The following is a 14,853-nucleotide window of genomic DNA, read 5'->3' on the forward strand; positions in this document are numbered from 1 at the left end:
GAACACTGTGATTTCCGGAATTCACCCTTTCTGCACTTAGGAAACCCGGGATGACACTGCTGGTCTCTGGCCTCTTGGCATTTGTCCTTTACTCCAGGTCCCTCAAACACTGCAAAAGTGGTTTCTTGATCACTGGGGGTTCTCGGAAGCACTCTGGCACGAGGTACAAAGCCAGGCAGCTACGAGCTCTCTGCTCTCAATTCACCTGTCCTGAGCTCTGAACTCCCTAAAAAGCATGTATATTCCATCCCTTCCTAGGCTAAAGACCATGCTCCTAATGAAGGAGTGTGTAGAAAGAGAATTAATCCAGAGCTATTACCATCTGACGGGACCATTAAAGGGCGGCACATCAGGAAGCTAACCACGTGCTTTTGCCCTGATCCCTCTCACTCTGCCCGCCCAGCAGAAATAAACTCACACGCGCAGAACCATGAATGACCAGGGGACTGGTGGCCTCTCCTGACTGTAACTGGAAGGACAGACACATGAGGGTGAAGACGTTGGAGGTTCCCAAGGAGGAACTGCAAACAGCCAGCCAGTATCTGCCGTCATGGCTGGGGCGGGGTGCAAGCAGGGTGATTTCGGCTCTAGGTTCAACATAACTTCCTGAAAGACTTGCCTCCAGCAGCAGCTCTGAGGCTGGCCAGGGAGTGTATTTTATAGCTAGGAAGAGAACTGCAGTGCTGCCTGGCTGGCCTCACAGTGGGCACTTCTTCGGGTACCTTTACCCTCGAGGATGCCCTCACCCAGGCCCTAGCAGACCTGAGGCAGACGCCCCTAAGGCCCCATCATTGCGCCTCATCAGGAGAGGCCCACAAGACTGGAGGGTTTTTGAAACTAAGTTTTGGGGGCTTGTTTTGGTCTCTTTTCTAGGAACTCAGAAGAAGAGCTATAGGAAACCTTTCCTTTGGATTCCCTTAAGAATTTAGCACTTGCAAGAAAGAGTTAGGAAAATCCATGGTAAGAGTAGGTTTGTGAACAATTTCCAGGCTAGCCAAACCCACAGCTACTGTAGGGGAAGGGGAGGCGGCCAGGAGACCAGGGCTCAGGCTCTGACCCTGTTCTTCCTGGATCCTAAGGCTCTTGAGGCCTGAAGCAGCTCAGGACTCATGGAGCCATGGGCGGTCTATGTCATTTCCCTGTGTGATAGTCTCATCTGTAAAATGGGGCTAATTGTACTCACTTTTGGCACTCTGGGTAAAATGAAAGGTGACCCTTCAGGAAGACAATTTGTTACTGCCGTCGGGTGACACACAATTGTTGGCATGAGGACCCTATGATTAAGAGGAGGAATAACATTTCCTCCTCACAGAATATGCCTCTATGGACTAGCAGTCCTCAGGCTCCGTGACCTCGCCATTTCAGCCCTGCTCCATGAGGCACTGACCTCTTGCTTTTCCTTCACAATCTCTTACTCACAACACTCTGTGCCTGCACCTGCCATCCCCTGGCTCTCACGTGGCCTTGTTTGCCTTCCCAGGGGCAGCCCTGTCCCTCTTGGAAACCACCGATGGTCAATTTTCCACACTCCATGGGAGTGGGGAGGACACTGGCCCAGAAAACTCCTGAGCCACAGGCCTTCCAGCCCTTATTGCAAGCATGTTTGATAGCATTTATAGCATTTTACTTCCTTGATTCACTGTGGTCATTTCAGGCTGTAACTGCAACTAGGTGAAGCAGACAGAAGGCATTCTAGATGCTAGGTGATCTGCAGCTCCAGTCTGGCCTCCCCATGCCTTCTCAGCTCCCGGGCAAGCACAGGCCCTCCTGTGTGCACCACCATGCCCGGCTAATTTTTTATTGTAGAGATGGGGTCTTGCTATGTTGCCCAGGCTGGTCTTGAACTCCTGGCCTTAAACAATCCTCCTGCCTCGACCTCCCAAAGTGCTGGGATTATAGGCATGAGCCCCCAGATGAGGCATCAGCCCTAATTTTATTTCCAGGCCCAGTCTGTTCTAGGTAACATCTCAGGGTGCTTCCAGTCTAATTTCTCCAATTCATGCTGACTGGGAGGAAGATGCTCAGAGCTAGGGGTGGTAGAGCCTCACTGAGCTCTAGCTAAGGGACAAATGCAGCCCAATCAGGACTTCTGTGCTGTTTCCATGGCAATGGGGGGTAGGCCATGTGCACTATGAGGGTGGGGACCTTGCCCATCACCACTGCATCCCCCGGCTTAGCACGGGTCCTGGCATCCAACAAATAAGTGCTTCTTGGGTTCACGTTGCAAAGCGCCACGTTCATCCTACTCTGAAAGAGGGAAGGGTGTGGAGGGGGAGGAGCAAAGTTCCACTCACATGGGGCGTGGAACATGACGAGGACAGAGGAGTGTTCCTTCACAAACTGGTCAAAGTCTTCATCGGTCAGGTGATAAACGGAGCCGCCCTCATCTGCCCAGGGAGTCTCAGGGACCTGGGGCTGTGGCGGCTGCGGACTGGAAGACCAAAAACAGGCAGAGCTCAGAGCAGGCCCTGGGGCCTGGGCAGCCCTTCTAATTCCAGCCCCCTGGACACGAAGCTCCCCACAGGCTCAGGATGGCCCACTCCAGGGGCTCCGCCTTTAACAAACCAGAAACTGCCCTCATGGAGGGGTCGTGGGGTGAGTGGTGTTGTCCTGCCCACCTCCACCTTCCCCGCAAAGCCCCAGACAGGTACTTAGCTGATATCCTGTTATATACCGTGGCTTCTGGCTACAGCTCTCTAGATAGCCTAAGAAATCTCACTTCCTCCTGGGAATCTGGGGGCTTGTTAGCTTTCTCAACCTATTTCAAACTTTCAGCAAACTGGAAAGAATAAATAGCAACAGTGAATGGTGACCTTTGGAAAAGCTCACTGTTGTGTTTAAAACTGCCCCCTGGGCAGTGGAGGGGAGGAAGAGGGTACAGAGAGGAGGGGGTGAGGAGGAGAGAGAGAGGCCAGGTATCTGAGAAAGTTCAGATTTAGGCCATGCAAGGGGAAGCTGCCACATAGGGGTGCAGGGAAGGTGGCAGTGAGGGAAGGAAGGCTGGGGGTATCCTAACTATGAGAGTGTGGACGCTACATCACTAATCCTTCCCAGAGGCCAACAACCAACTTACTTAGTTCTCCCAGAAGCCAAATCAACTGTACCACTCATCAGCTGCAAAACCTTAGGCAGCCACCTGACCTCTCTGGAGCCCGTTTCCGCAGCGTGACTGTGTGCCAGTCCTACGTCATCATCTGCTAGGAGGAGGGAGGCTTGCAGGGACCCTCCCTTGCTCCAAAGTTCAGGACAAGGCGGCTGGTGGTGACACAGTCTCTCTGCTGCTTTATTGCCACAACTACCCTTGCCAGAGCACCTTAATTGCAGCTTTGAAAAAACCCTCGAGGATGACAAATGTGAAAAGACAACCATTGTGTCCCGCCTTTGAGAGCCTACGGGAGGAAACATTTTAAAGTTCCAGCAGCCAGGGCTGGATAATCCAGAGGGAGCGAAGTGGCTGACACAATGGAAATCTGCCACTCGCTTCCCTCCGCAGAAGGCCGGGTATGATGCCGCCTTCAGAAGCCCTCTCTGGCCCTTCTGACTGGGCCCCACTGGTTGCCACGGCCTCCCGGGTCCCAAGAAATGGAGGGAGGCAGGGAGAGGGCAAATCAGCCTCAGCCCATGCGTATCCAATGTCAGATGGGACTGGTGACAAAATCAAGCTTCAGAATGAGCCACCAGCCAGACAATGGTCCTAGACAAACATCATGCAATCTAGGTTCCTATACTTGGGCTCAAACTACTGACCCCTCAAAACACTGCCAATTCCACTTCAGAGCAATTTATCTTTACAATACACCTGCACATGTGCACAATTATGTGCATCTGAAGGCATTCACTGCAGGTTATTTGTCATAGCGGAGACTGGAAGGACGGCTTAGGTAAACTGCTGTCCATCTACACGAGGGAGGGCTGAGCACTACAAAGAATGATGTTCTGTACGCACTGATGTGGACAAACTGCTGGAGATGGATGGAATAGTCTAGAATTTGCTAACTTTTGCATTAAAAGGGGGGAGATAAAATATACTTATTCACATTTGCTAATATCTACATAAAGCAACACTCTAAGAACATGAAAGAAATTGGTCTAAGTTGTAAATTCTAGGGTATGGGGGGAGGATAAGAAGGAGGAAAGAAGTGAAAGGGAGACTTTTGAATGTATTCTTTTTAAGCATCTTAAAATTTTGCCAGCCTGCGCAACGGAGTGAGACTCCATCTCCACAAAAATATGAAATAAAAAAATTAGCCGGGCATGGTGGCCTATGCCTGTAGTCCCAGCTACTCAGGAGGCTGAGGCGGGAGGATTGCTTGAGTCCAGGAGTTCAAAGCTGCAGTGAGCTACGATGGCACCCTCTGCACTCCGACCTGGGTGACAGAGCAATACCTTATCTCAAAAAAAAAAAAAAAAAAAAAAATTGAATTATGTGAATGTAATCGACTCAAAAACTAAATTTTTAAAAAGTGCAGCAAGTGCACAAATATAGGATGGAGAAGCCATGGCTTTGCAGGAGTACAGGCACCGGAAGGAAATAACCGGAGGAACTTCTAGTTAACCACAGAGGCGAATACACTCTAAAACTGCTAAAATAACAGTTCAGGCGTTTAAAACAAAACACAAAAAACTTTCTGGGCACAAAAAGCAGAGTAGGGGCCCAAGAACAACACCCACACAGAAGACAAGGCTCTGAAGAGCCCGGAGGCCCACTCCTTGAAGCAGAGTTATAGCCTACAGCTGAGAACAGGAGGTTTCGTGGTCATGGGAGTGGTCAGATCCTCAGATCCTAGGGCGCCTCCCTTTCCCACCCAGGAGACTGGAAGTTTCTTTTTGGGAGAGGACTGGAGAACTGGGCACGGTGATAAGAGGATGTACTGGGAAGAGACGAACTGAGTGGGAGTCTGAACCCAAAACACTGAATGATGCTTTTCACTCCCTGCCTACCCCAGGCTGTGAGCTCCTTGAAGACTGGGCTCTCCCTGACCTCTTTACTAACTCCTGCACCCAATACACAGCAGACGCTCAATACATGCTCGTTGAATAGGAGATTCCTTGAATGAAGGAATGCTCATTTATCTCATTCGGGGAAAAATGGCTTAAGGAACCGGAAGTATTTAATTCCGAGAGAGGACATAAAGGAACACAGTGCCTATCGTCAAATATTCCAAATTGCATTAAGAAAAGAAATTCAGATTTGTTTTCTAGGGTCCTGAAGAGGAGAATCAACACTAACAAGTGGAAGCTCCAGAGAAAGAAACTTCAGTTTGGTGTAAATAAGAGTGTTCTGTCTATAGCAGGGGAGAGGGAAAGAAGGCCAAACTAGGAGTCAGAAGACCTGGCCTGAGTCCTGTTTCCTCTACTAGCCACAATCAAACAGCTTAAAACAGTGACAAGACAGTGCATTGTGGTCCTTTCTTTACCTAGCTCTCAGATTCAGCTAGGCTGAGAATGGATGTGAGATGCTTTGTAACTTTATAAAGTACTACCCCAATGCTCCTAGATATAATTTATCACCTAAATCATAAGAGTCATTCGAGCATGAATGGGGAACCTCAGAATGAGTCCAATGGGAGTGAGGAAATGCAAACTTTGAAAGGAGAATTGCTGGGGCAGATTTGATGACTTGTATGTTCCCTTACGATCTGCCTTCATGTGACTGATTTCATGAGCTCCACAGTTTGGAGACAGCAATTGTCCCAGGCTCTCCAGGACTGGGAGGGTCACACAGTCAGACCCTCATCTAAGCGAGATGCACGTGCCATAGATGAGAAGACACAACTCTACACATTATGAGTCCAGAAAACTTGGTGTTTGTTAATTCAGTTCACTTCTGGTTGGTATGAAGCTACACAGGCCAAAATGGCCCTGCACAAAATGGATCACTGCTTATGCACCCCTTCCCCTGTCTGCTAGCCCAACTCACCAGTGACAGCTTCAAGGGGCCAATGAGATACGTGGCCATTAGGAACACAAAAGACACCAGCGCCACAATCAACGTATCTACTCCAGAGCCCTCATACACTCAGACGCCAGGGCTGACTCCCTGCCCTGCCTCACCTGGTGCCACCCTTCCCTGGTCCAACCACCAGCGTCACACATTGAAGGGCGGGACCTGGGTCTTCTCTCCTAGGCATTGGAGAGCCATCTGGAGAATTAGCTAGGCTGGCTTCACCCTCATCTTTGTATACTTGGCTGCACAGAAGCCCTGAGCAGCTAAGGGCCAATGGAGAAACCTAGGGAAGCAGGAAAGATGAGGTCACTATTGCCCACCAGGATCCGAGGGGAAACTGGAAAAGGCTTAATCCACATGGGACCGGAAAACTCACATACGGAGCTGGATCTATGCAGGGGAAATAATAACAATATGCTATCTTTGGGTAATAGGGTGGGGGAGGACTTTTTGTTTAACCACACTTTTAGGTTTTTCTATAATAAGCCTATCTTAGTTGAGTATCTCTAAAATCAGAAAAGATTTTAAAAATTAAGCCAGCTGGTAGCAGAATGACATTGCTAGCTCTTGCAGAGGATAAGGCCGTTAACAAGAGCCCCTTCTCTCCCACGGCGGGGGATAGGGGGAAGTAGGAAGTGGGGATGGGGTACTCAGGACCAGAATCTGGAGGCAGCTGTGGGGTGCAGGCCAGCCAGAGCAATGTGGGTGGGGGAGCTGGGATGGGGTACACCGAGAGGAGAGGAGTGAGAGGACGGGGTGGGAGGCTCCAACGGGGAGATAACAACCTAGTTCAGAAACGCCATTGATGTGGTCCCTTTGTCTAGGGTTAGCAGGCAATTCTGAACACTTAAAAAAAACACACAAACCTTATCCTTCCAAAAAAGATATGAGGGTGTTTTGAAATCAGAAAAGGTTAGAGAAGGGAAGGGAAGCAGACAGATTTTATGCTCTGGTGACAAATGAGATTGCTATTTGTTGAGACCTTCTCCCAAAGCAGAATGAGATGTGTCTGGCTGGAGGAGAGGACACGCTTATTATCAAATGAAAAAGGAAAACAGGAAAGCAAAGGCCCAGGTTAAGACAATGAGCACATGATAATGGGCAGCAGCCTTCCCAGACGGGGGCCGGAAATGAGGTAGCCGATGGGGACAGAGATGTGAGAACGCTTCCAAGAAATAAAAGATATGATGCAAACATGTGCTAGCACTTGTGTCTTATCTCCTGGGAGTAGGCAGAACAGAAGATGGAGATTCTCCACCTTTAGAAATCTAACAGTTTCATGTGCATTTTTTTTTTCCTGGTACAAAACCCACCCTTCTTTCCCATTTTGTTGAAAATACACATTTTCAACCTGCATATCTTTGGATAACTAATTCTTTAACCCTGGGGTTTGCACACTATGTCCCTAAGGTAACGATGTCAATAAATATCCACTGTGCTGGTAGCCGAGGGGAGGGGGTCTGAGCAGAACTTGAGGAGGCTGAGTTGGACTGTAGGGGCTGCAGGGATCCATCAGGGCCCTGCCACTGCTTACTGGCAGCACCACCCCCTCACTGTGCCTCAGGAACCTCATTCATAAAATGAAGAGAACGGTAACATCTTCCTTACAGTGCTGTTGTGAGGATTAAAATGATAATCCATGTAAAGAGCTTAGAACAGTGTCAGCCACAAAAGAGAGCCCAAAAGACATTGGCTGTTATTATTCCAACACATATGCACAAATATCCATGAAGCAGCAGTGGCTGGTAAGTGCCAAACTCGTGACACACAGAGCGCAGCCTGAGCCGGGTGCGTGCTCAGCGAGGGTGGCCTGGGGAGGATTCCAGAAGGAGACATCGTGAGCCTGTTGTGGAAGTGCTGGTGAGAAGTGGGAATGGGGTGATCTGGCAGGACAAAGCAGCAGGCCTAGCACAGTGGGGGCTCCAGGTAAGGAGGCAGGGGCCAACAGGGTGGTGGGGTTTGGCATTACAATGATCTAACCACGTTATGAAACAGGGATCACAGGTTGCTATGAAGCAATGCCTGTGGGGGTTGAACAGTAAAGCACTCAGCAACCTAAGGCATTAGAATATTTCTTAGTATCTTCACAGCACCTAAGACAGTGCTGTGTTTGAAATAAGTGTTCAACTGACAATTCTATTTTCAGAGAGCCCTGCAGTGGAACCTCTCTCAAACCTGGTAGTCTAGGTGAGAAATACCTCTATCCACCAGATAGATGTGTTGAGGAGAAACTTGATGTGAAATGTGGGAAGATTTCAGAAAGGCCCTGACTATTCCAGAACAGCTGACAGGCTTAGACAGCCCCTCCCCAATTCCAACCCATGGAGAAGGGAGGTAGGGAAGACAGACTCCACACCCAACACCGAGGCAGGTCTGATCATCACAGGCCAAAGTCACACCAAATGGCTCCTGCAACCTAAATTCCCACAATCCCCATATGACCTAGACTCAAGCCAGAGACAGCTATGTAGGCAGTACCACAATTCCCTTCCTCATTCTCTCCCCCAATCCCCAGCCAGAGTCCTGCGACCCTCAGGCCCAGCAGGTGCCCTGCCCTCTGGGTCCACGCCCCCTGACACACACACACACCCCACTTACTTCTTCAGCCACTCCAGGATGTCCTCGGCCGTGGACCCATAGTTGTCATACTGGAACAAGAACCGTCCTTTCCTGTGAAACATGGAGAAATAACGTGGGCTCAGTCAGGGATGCAAATACCACCCTGAGATTATGGTCAATCACCAAGGAGGGAGGTGAACTTTAGAAGGAAAGTGGGGGACGTACTCAAAATAGCAGATGGTGGGGAAGCCGCGCACGCTGTACTCCTCCTTGATGTTTTCAAATTCAGAGGAGTAGACATTCATCCCGGCCAGCACCTGGGAGGAAGCGGAGAACAGCTGTGTGGAGCCTGTGCCCTACAGACACCCTCTAGTCCACACGCCATCTGTCCAGCTGCTGTCCCACCAGAAAGACATGTGGGACAAAGCCCCACAGACTGATGTGCATCAGGGCTGCTGAGAAACAAGGCCAGCGAAGCCAGCCAGGAATCATGACCTGGCGCTGGAGAAGCCAGGCAGCTGGGCCGAGAGCTACACTCCACATGCCTGCTCCCTCTGGCTCCCTGCAGGAAGAACCAACCCAGAGCAACACAAATGTTCTGAGGGTTGCAGAAGAAGCCTGGCCTTGCCATCAACTGCTCTCAGAGAGGGGCCAAGTCAAGGATGTGTTAACGCCTGTTTCTCTGCTCATGTCAACTAGGGTTGTACTCTTTCCTAAGCAATGGAAGTAAGTGGCTTTCATACACCAATTCAGCTCTGCACAACGTCCTTGACACCTTCCTCGATACCTCACAGTTTGCCCACCTAGGCTTGAGTGTGACGTTTTCAAATCTCACAGCTTATATGTGGCTAGGGAGACTGTGTGGTTCTCATAACACAACATGAGAAACGAGGCACCTGCCTAACTCTCCCCCCTCTAGGCCGTGCTGTGTCTCCCCAGTGTTTCCTCCTGTTGGTGACCATTACCCACAGCCTGGCTGGATCATCATCTCAGAATTCTGAACATATTCTGGCTCCAGGGGTCCACATGTCCACTATCCTTGAATCAGAAAGAGTATTTTAGTAGCTGGGTAGCTGATGATGTAGCTAAATACTAAGACTGACTCAAATAAAGAATCCCCTAAAACTCCCTCTGCAGTGGCATGATCATAGCTCACTGCACCCTCTAACTCCTGGACTCAAGCAATCCTCCCCCGTCAGCTTCCTGAGTAGCTGGGACCACAGGCATGTGCCACTATGTCCGGCTAATAATTTTTTTCTTTTTGGTAGAGATGAGGTCTTGCTGTGTCGCCCAGGCTGGCTTCCAACTCCTGGGCTCGAGTGATCCTCCCCCTTCAACCTCCCAAAGCACCAGAATTACAGGCATGAGCCAGCATGCCTAGGCAGGACTTTGAATCTGTTCTCACCAGAGAACGTAGCTAGAATGGCCAGACACACAAAGGATGTTCCACAAAGCAGAGTGGCATAGAAGCGAGGGAAAATTAAGTTAAAAAAAAGCCAGCAGCAGTTACAGAAGCAGAGAGAAGAAACCCAGGAAGCTGGACTTCACTGAATAATATACAAGGACACACACAGAGAGAAAAATAAATAGTGGTTTCAGCGGACAATAAACTTGATTGCAAAGACAGCTTCCACCTATGAGTCATGTGACCTTGGGCAAGTCACTCACCCTCACTGAGGCCCCTTGCTGGAAGATGTGAACATCACAGGGCTCTTTAGATAACTAAATGAGATGAGAGGTTTTAGCACAAAATTGGAGCTCAGTAACTGTCATCTTCCTACCAAGTCTTCCTGGTGATGGGAGCCACTGTGCCTCTGGCCTCTCCATTCCTAGGGGCACCTGGATATCTTTCCCATCGTTTTAAGTCCCGAGCACAAGGCCTCACATACAGCAAGGACACAATAAATGCTCACTAAATCACTGATTTTTTTTTTCCTAACCCATTTTAGGATGCAGTAAATAATACAGGAAGAATAAATTTGAATTCAAATTTACTTGAAGCCCTGGAATGTTCTATAAAAGTCATTCTGCTCATTTCGTAGACTGCTCCAATGGCCTGTTCCAGTAATATTTGTCTACTCTAAAAGTCCTTTTTTTTTTCTGCCTAATTGATCTCCCCAGTGTCAGTGCACATTCACCACAGATTAATCTTACATGTCCTCCTTGCTCATTACATCACTTCCCTGCACAAAACCTTCCAATTTCATTGAATATAGGTGAAAATCCAGCTCCATATTCAATGCCCATATGTTACCTATTTCATTTTTGAATCTTTCTTTCTTACAAAACTCTTCATTGTACACCTGTTAGGGTCTAGATTTTTTATTCTCCCAGGAACAAGACAGTCGGAGATTTCTGCACAGGAAGGAAGTTGGGCCGTCTGCCTTCTCAGACATCTTGCTGAGTGCAGCAGCAACATGGTGTAGTGGCTGGAAGCATGGGCTCGGGATGCCTGGGTTTGAGTCCCGATTCCCTATGTGGTCGTGTATTTCCTTCAAAGAGTCACAGTTGTCTCTGTGTCTCACTTTTCTCATCTGCAGCCGCTTTATGTGGTTGTTGAGAAGATTCAATGAGATAATACAAGGAAAGTATCAATAACACTCAAAATGTATTAGCTATTTTTGTTACTAGGACTAGGAGGTGCTCTATTTCTGCCCACATTTCTGGAACACTTGCTGTTCTCTACTGGTCCCCACTTGGTGCCTTTCAGTCCCCTTGCTGAGGCTACCCATCCCTCACCTCCTGGAGACCCCCAGACTCACCCATCCCTTAAGGCAAATCAAACCTCACCTCTCTAGGCAGCCTTTCAAACCACCTTTGCTTGGGGTGAGCTCTTAATTCTCCAAGTTTCTGTAGCACTTTTGTGCCACTTTGGGGGCATCTATTAGTTAATGAGACAAAGGTTTTTGAACAACTACATACAAACACTCTCTGGAGTTAGAATTTGTGAAGTCAGACAAGGCGAAACACCTGGTCTTGGCCTACGGAGAAGATAAGAACACAGCCTCCCCCTCCCCACCGCCATCTGCATGCTTGGGGCCACTCAGCTGGCGTGACATGCTCTTCTGTGTGTTCAGCCCTGCTGCCAGGAATCAGCACGGCAGCTTCTCAGCGTAGGCTGTATGTGAGCTTGCACTCAGAGGAGAGTAAGATTTCAACAGACGTCCCGGGATGGGCAACTGGAGGCAAGGCAAAGAAAGATGTGGCCCAAGAAATGGAGCACATTTCCTTCTAACTGGAAGGCAGGATACACAGAAAGGAGAAGACATGAGAGAAAAGGCTGAATGAGTTGGCCAGGATCCCTTTGGGAAAGGCTTGAAATGCCTGAGAAATCAGGACTGTATTCAGGAAGTGATGGAGACCTCCTGAGGGTTTCTAAGTAAGAAAGCAATCTGCAACCCAGTTGCATCTCTCGAAGCAGAAGGACGAGCTATGAGGGAATGCTGTGGTCGGGAGACAAGTCAGCAGCCTTTGGCAACCAGTTAGCATGGCCCACTAGAGCGTGGACAGGATTGGTGGGCTGGGAGAGGATGAAGGGTGCATGAGGAAGATGCCTGATGATGCCTCAGTAAAGAGATGTGGGGGTGGGGGGCGGAGAAAGAGCCTGGGCCCTGGGGAAAGGTCTTAATGCAAAGTTCACAGTCTGCCAGATGGAAAGATACTGAATTTTCAGACATGCATTTGAGACACAAGTGAAAAAATCCAGATGGAGATGTGAAGCAAGCCATCTGACATGTGACACTGGCACTTAGGGGAAGGACCTGGGCTCCACAGAGTTATGTTTTGTTGAAGCTATGGACAGAGATGCAGTCATTGGAGGGCAAACCGTAATAAGACAAACCCTTGCTCCAATGTGTTAACAGGAAAGCGGAACCTTGGGAGCACCCCCATCTAGCCGGTGGGAGGAACATGGTGCAGGGCAGCTGTAGGGAAGAGAGGGGATCAGTCATCTTTGTCTGTGAGCGTTCTGTGGGGTACAGGGCTTCTTCCGCACAGCCCATTTGTTCCTCACCACAACCCAGTGAGGTGGGCAGGGTTGGCATTATCATCTCCATTTTATAGATGGAAAAATGGAGGCTCTAAGGCTAAGGAACTTGGACCAAGATCTCCCAGCTGGTTAGCACGAACCAGCACTAGAGCCTGGTCTGTACAAATCTGTCGTCATGACGGTTCTATTTCATGGTGTTTATACCCAGACTGGCCCATCATGGCCGAGGTCCACCAAAGACTGGCAAAGCTCAAAGGCTCAGTGCAGATGTCAATAACTGGCAAGGCTGGGAAGAGGCAGATGGAGACAGGGCTCATTCTAACGGTTGCTCTGAGATAGGGGGCAGCGTGGCTGCTAATGAGGATGTCAATTAGCAGGAGTAGATGGGACAGATGCGATGAGTCACTAGACGTCAATGACAGCAAAAAAGAGGCAGCCCTAAGTTTGGAAATGGCAAAGGCTGTGCATCCCTGACCTGGCATGCCTTCCTTCCTAATGATATCATCAGGTTGAATACCTCCCAAGAAATCTGTAGAGGAGGAAGATTTTTTTTTTTTTTTTTTGAGACGGAGTCTCGCTCTGTCGCCCAGGCTGGAGTGCGAGGAGGAAGATTTTTGACCCTTGCCAGAGACAGAGCCAGCCATAAAGGCTCAAAGATGACAGAGATGAAGAGGAGACAGAAGGCCCTAATCCAGTTGTGTTTCAGCAGCGAGGAGGAGGTGAGCTTTGATTTCTGGGGAACAGCAGCCCATTTATTAGTCCCACCTCTTCTCTGTGTGTGAAAACAAAAAGCAATTGACACCTGTGGTCACTCAACCCCTCTAGCCCAGTCCCCAGTTTCTGGTGAGCTGCCCCTGCAGAGTAAGGCCCTAGCCGCTAGGGGCCTCCTACATGGGTGATGCCTGCAGTGGCCAGGGCCCTTCCCCCTTTATGTAGCTGGGAAAGGGCTAGAACTTTCCAGAAGATGATTTTCTAGGAAATGAAAGCGAAAATAAAACAAAACAAACCCAAGCAAGAAAATACACAAACAAAGAAATGAGTTTACACAACCCAGATGTCTTAGGCCAAGGCAGCCAACACCTGGTCACAACTTGACTTGCCCAGCTTTGTAGACAACGCCCCTGACTTTTCTGTAATGTTGAGGGAATTAGAATGGGTAACTTTTATATTTCTAGACCTGGGCCAGGCAGGAGAAGCTGAAATTCATTTTTTCTTTTTTTTTTAGAGACAGGATCTCACTCTGTTGTGCAGAGCATGGCACAATCATAGCTCACTGCAGCCTTAAACTCCTGGGCTCAAGTGATCCTCCTACCTCAGCCTCCCAAGTAGCTAGCATTAACTACAGGTGTATGCCATTGCACCCAGCTAATTTTTAAAATTTTTTGTAGACATGGGGTCTCACTGTGCTGCCCAGACTGGTATTGCCTCAAGTGATCCTCCTGCCTTGGACTCCCAAAGCACTGGGATTACAGGCGTGAGCCACCATGCCCTGCCGGAAGCTGGTATTCTGAACTCGAGTGGTCTTTGCAGTTAACCTTATAACCTGTCCCACAAATGTCCTTCTCACTATGCTTCTGGCCTTAATAACAAATGCTCTGAATTCCTTTAAAAGAGAGGACCATCACTCTTAATATAGAGCTTAAAATAAAACATACCCACCAGGAGTGACGAGCCACAAGCCTATTCATTCATTGGCAAATACCGGGTATCTAATGTGAGCTTGGCCCTGTGCTATGTGCTAAAGAAATAGATATGAACACGACTCCCGTGCCCAAGAAACTCACATATCATAATTAGTTTCAAGTGCTGAACAAAGTGATCTGGAACAAAAGCAAAGATGAACATATCTGGCTGTGCTTGACAGGGACAAGCTCTGTGGCAGTGTGGGAGGGGACCTGGAAGAATACTGAGTTTGGCAGTGGATGCAGCATTGGCTGAGAATGGCCCACGAGATGCACCAAGACTGGCACCAAGTCCTCTTCTGCTTCAGTGGGTCTGGCCAGGATAACTTGTGATCTGATTTGGGGCTGAGCTATTTACCTTCAACAGCACAGAATTTGGGAAGTTGAGCTGAGCAGATTTCTAAGTGTATGCGGGAGTAGGCAGAGAAAATACTGTGGGTAATTAATTCTTTTCTCCAGGCTAAATAATCTCAAAATATGGTATCTATTGAGGTCCCATTAATGTGAAGTGAAACTTCCCTGGAGTGATGCATGTGTGCCCCAAGACCAAATGTCTCCAGGCAAGTTACTAAAAATTCATTAGTGAGAAGCAAGCAGGGGAGGACCTCAGTGTCACCCCAGAATGAGGTCAAAAGAGAAAGCATTGGCTTTCTGCAGCCCCATCTTGCAGCTGGAGA

At 48.8% G+C, this 14,853-nt stretch overlaps 1 protein-coding gene across 1 annotated transcript in view; it reads right to left on the reverse strand.

The window, feature by feature from the left end:
* Positions 1 to 14,853, reverse strand: part of PDIA5 (protein disulfide isomerase family A member 5) — a 94,164-nt gene that overhangs the window by 26,962 nt on the left and 52,349 nt on the right. Inside the window, exons 9-11 of the mRNA XM_033211010.1 lie at positions 8,732 to 8,823; positions 8,546 to 8,617; positions 2,295 to 2,431 (exon numbers count right to left, since the gene is read on the reverse strand). Of these exons, the coding sequence (XP_033066901.1) occupies positions 2,295 to 2,431; positions 8,546 to 8,617; positions 8,732 to 8,823 (301 nt within the window). The remainder of the gene's footprint in view (positions 1 to 2,294; positions 2,432 to 8,545; positions 8,618 to 8,731; positions 8,824 to 14,853) is intronic.

This window comes from Trachypithecus francoisi, unplaced genomic scaffold (genome assembly GCF_009764315.1).
Source record: "Trachypithecus francoisi isolate TF-2019V2 unplaced genomic scaffold, Tfra_2.0 Lachesis_group0, whole genome shotgun sequence".
Classification (NCBI taxonomy): Eukaryota; Metazoa; Chordata; class Mammalia; order Primates; family Cercopithecidae; genus Trachypithecus; species Trachypithecus francoisi.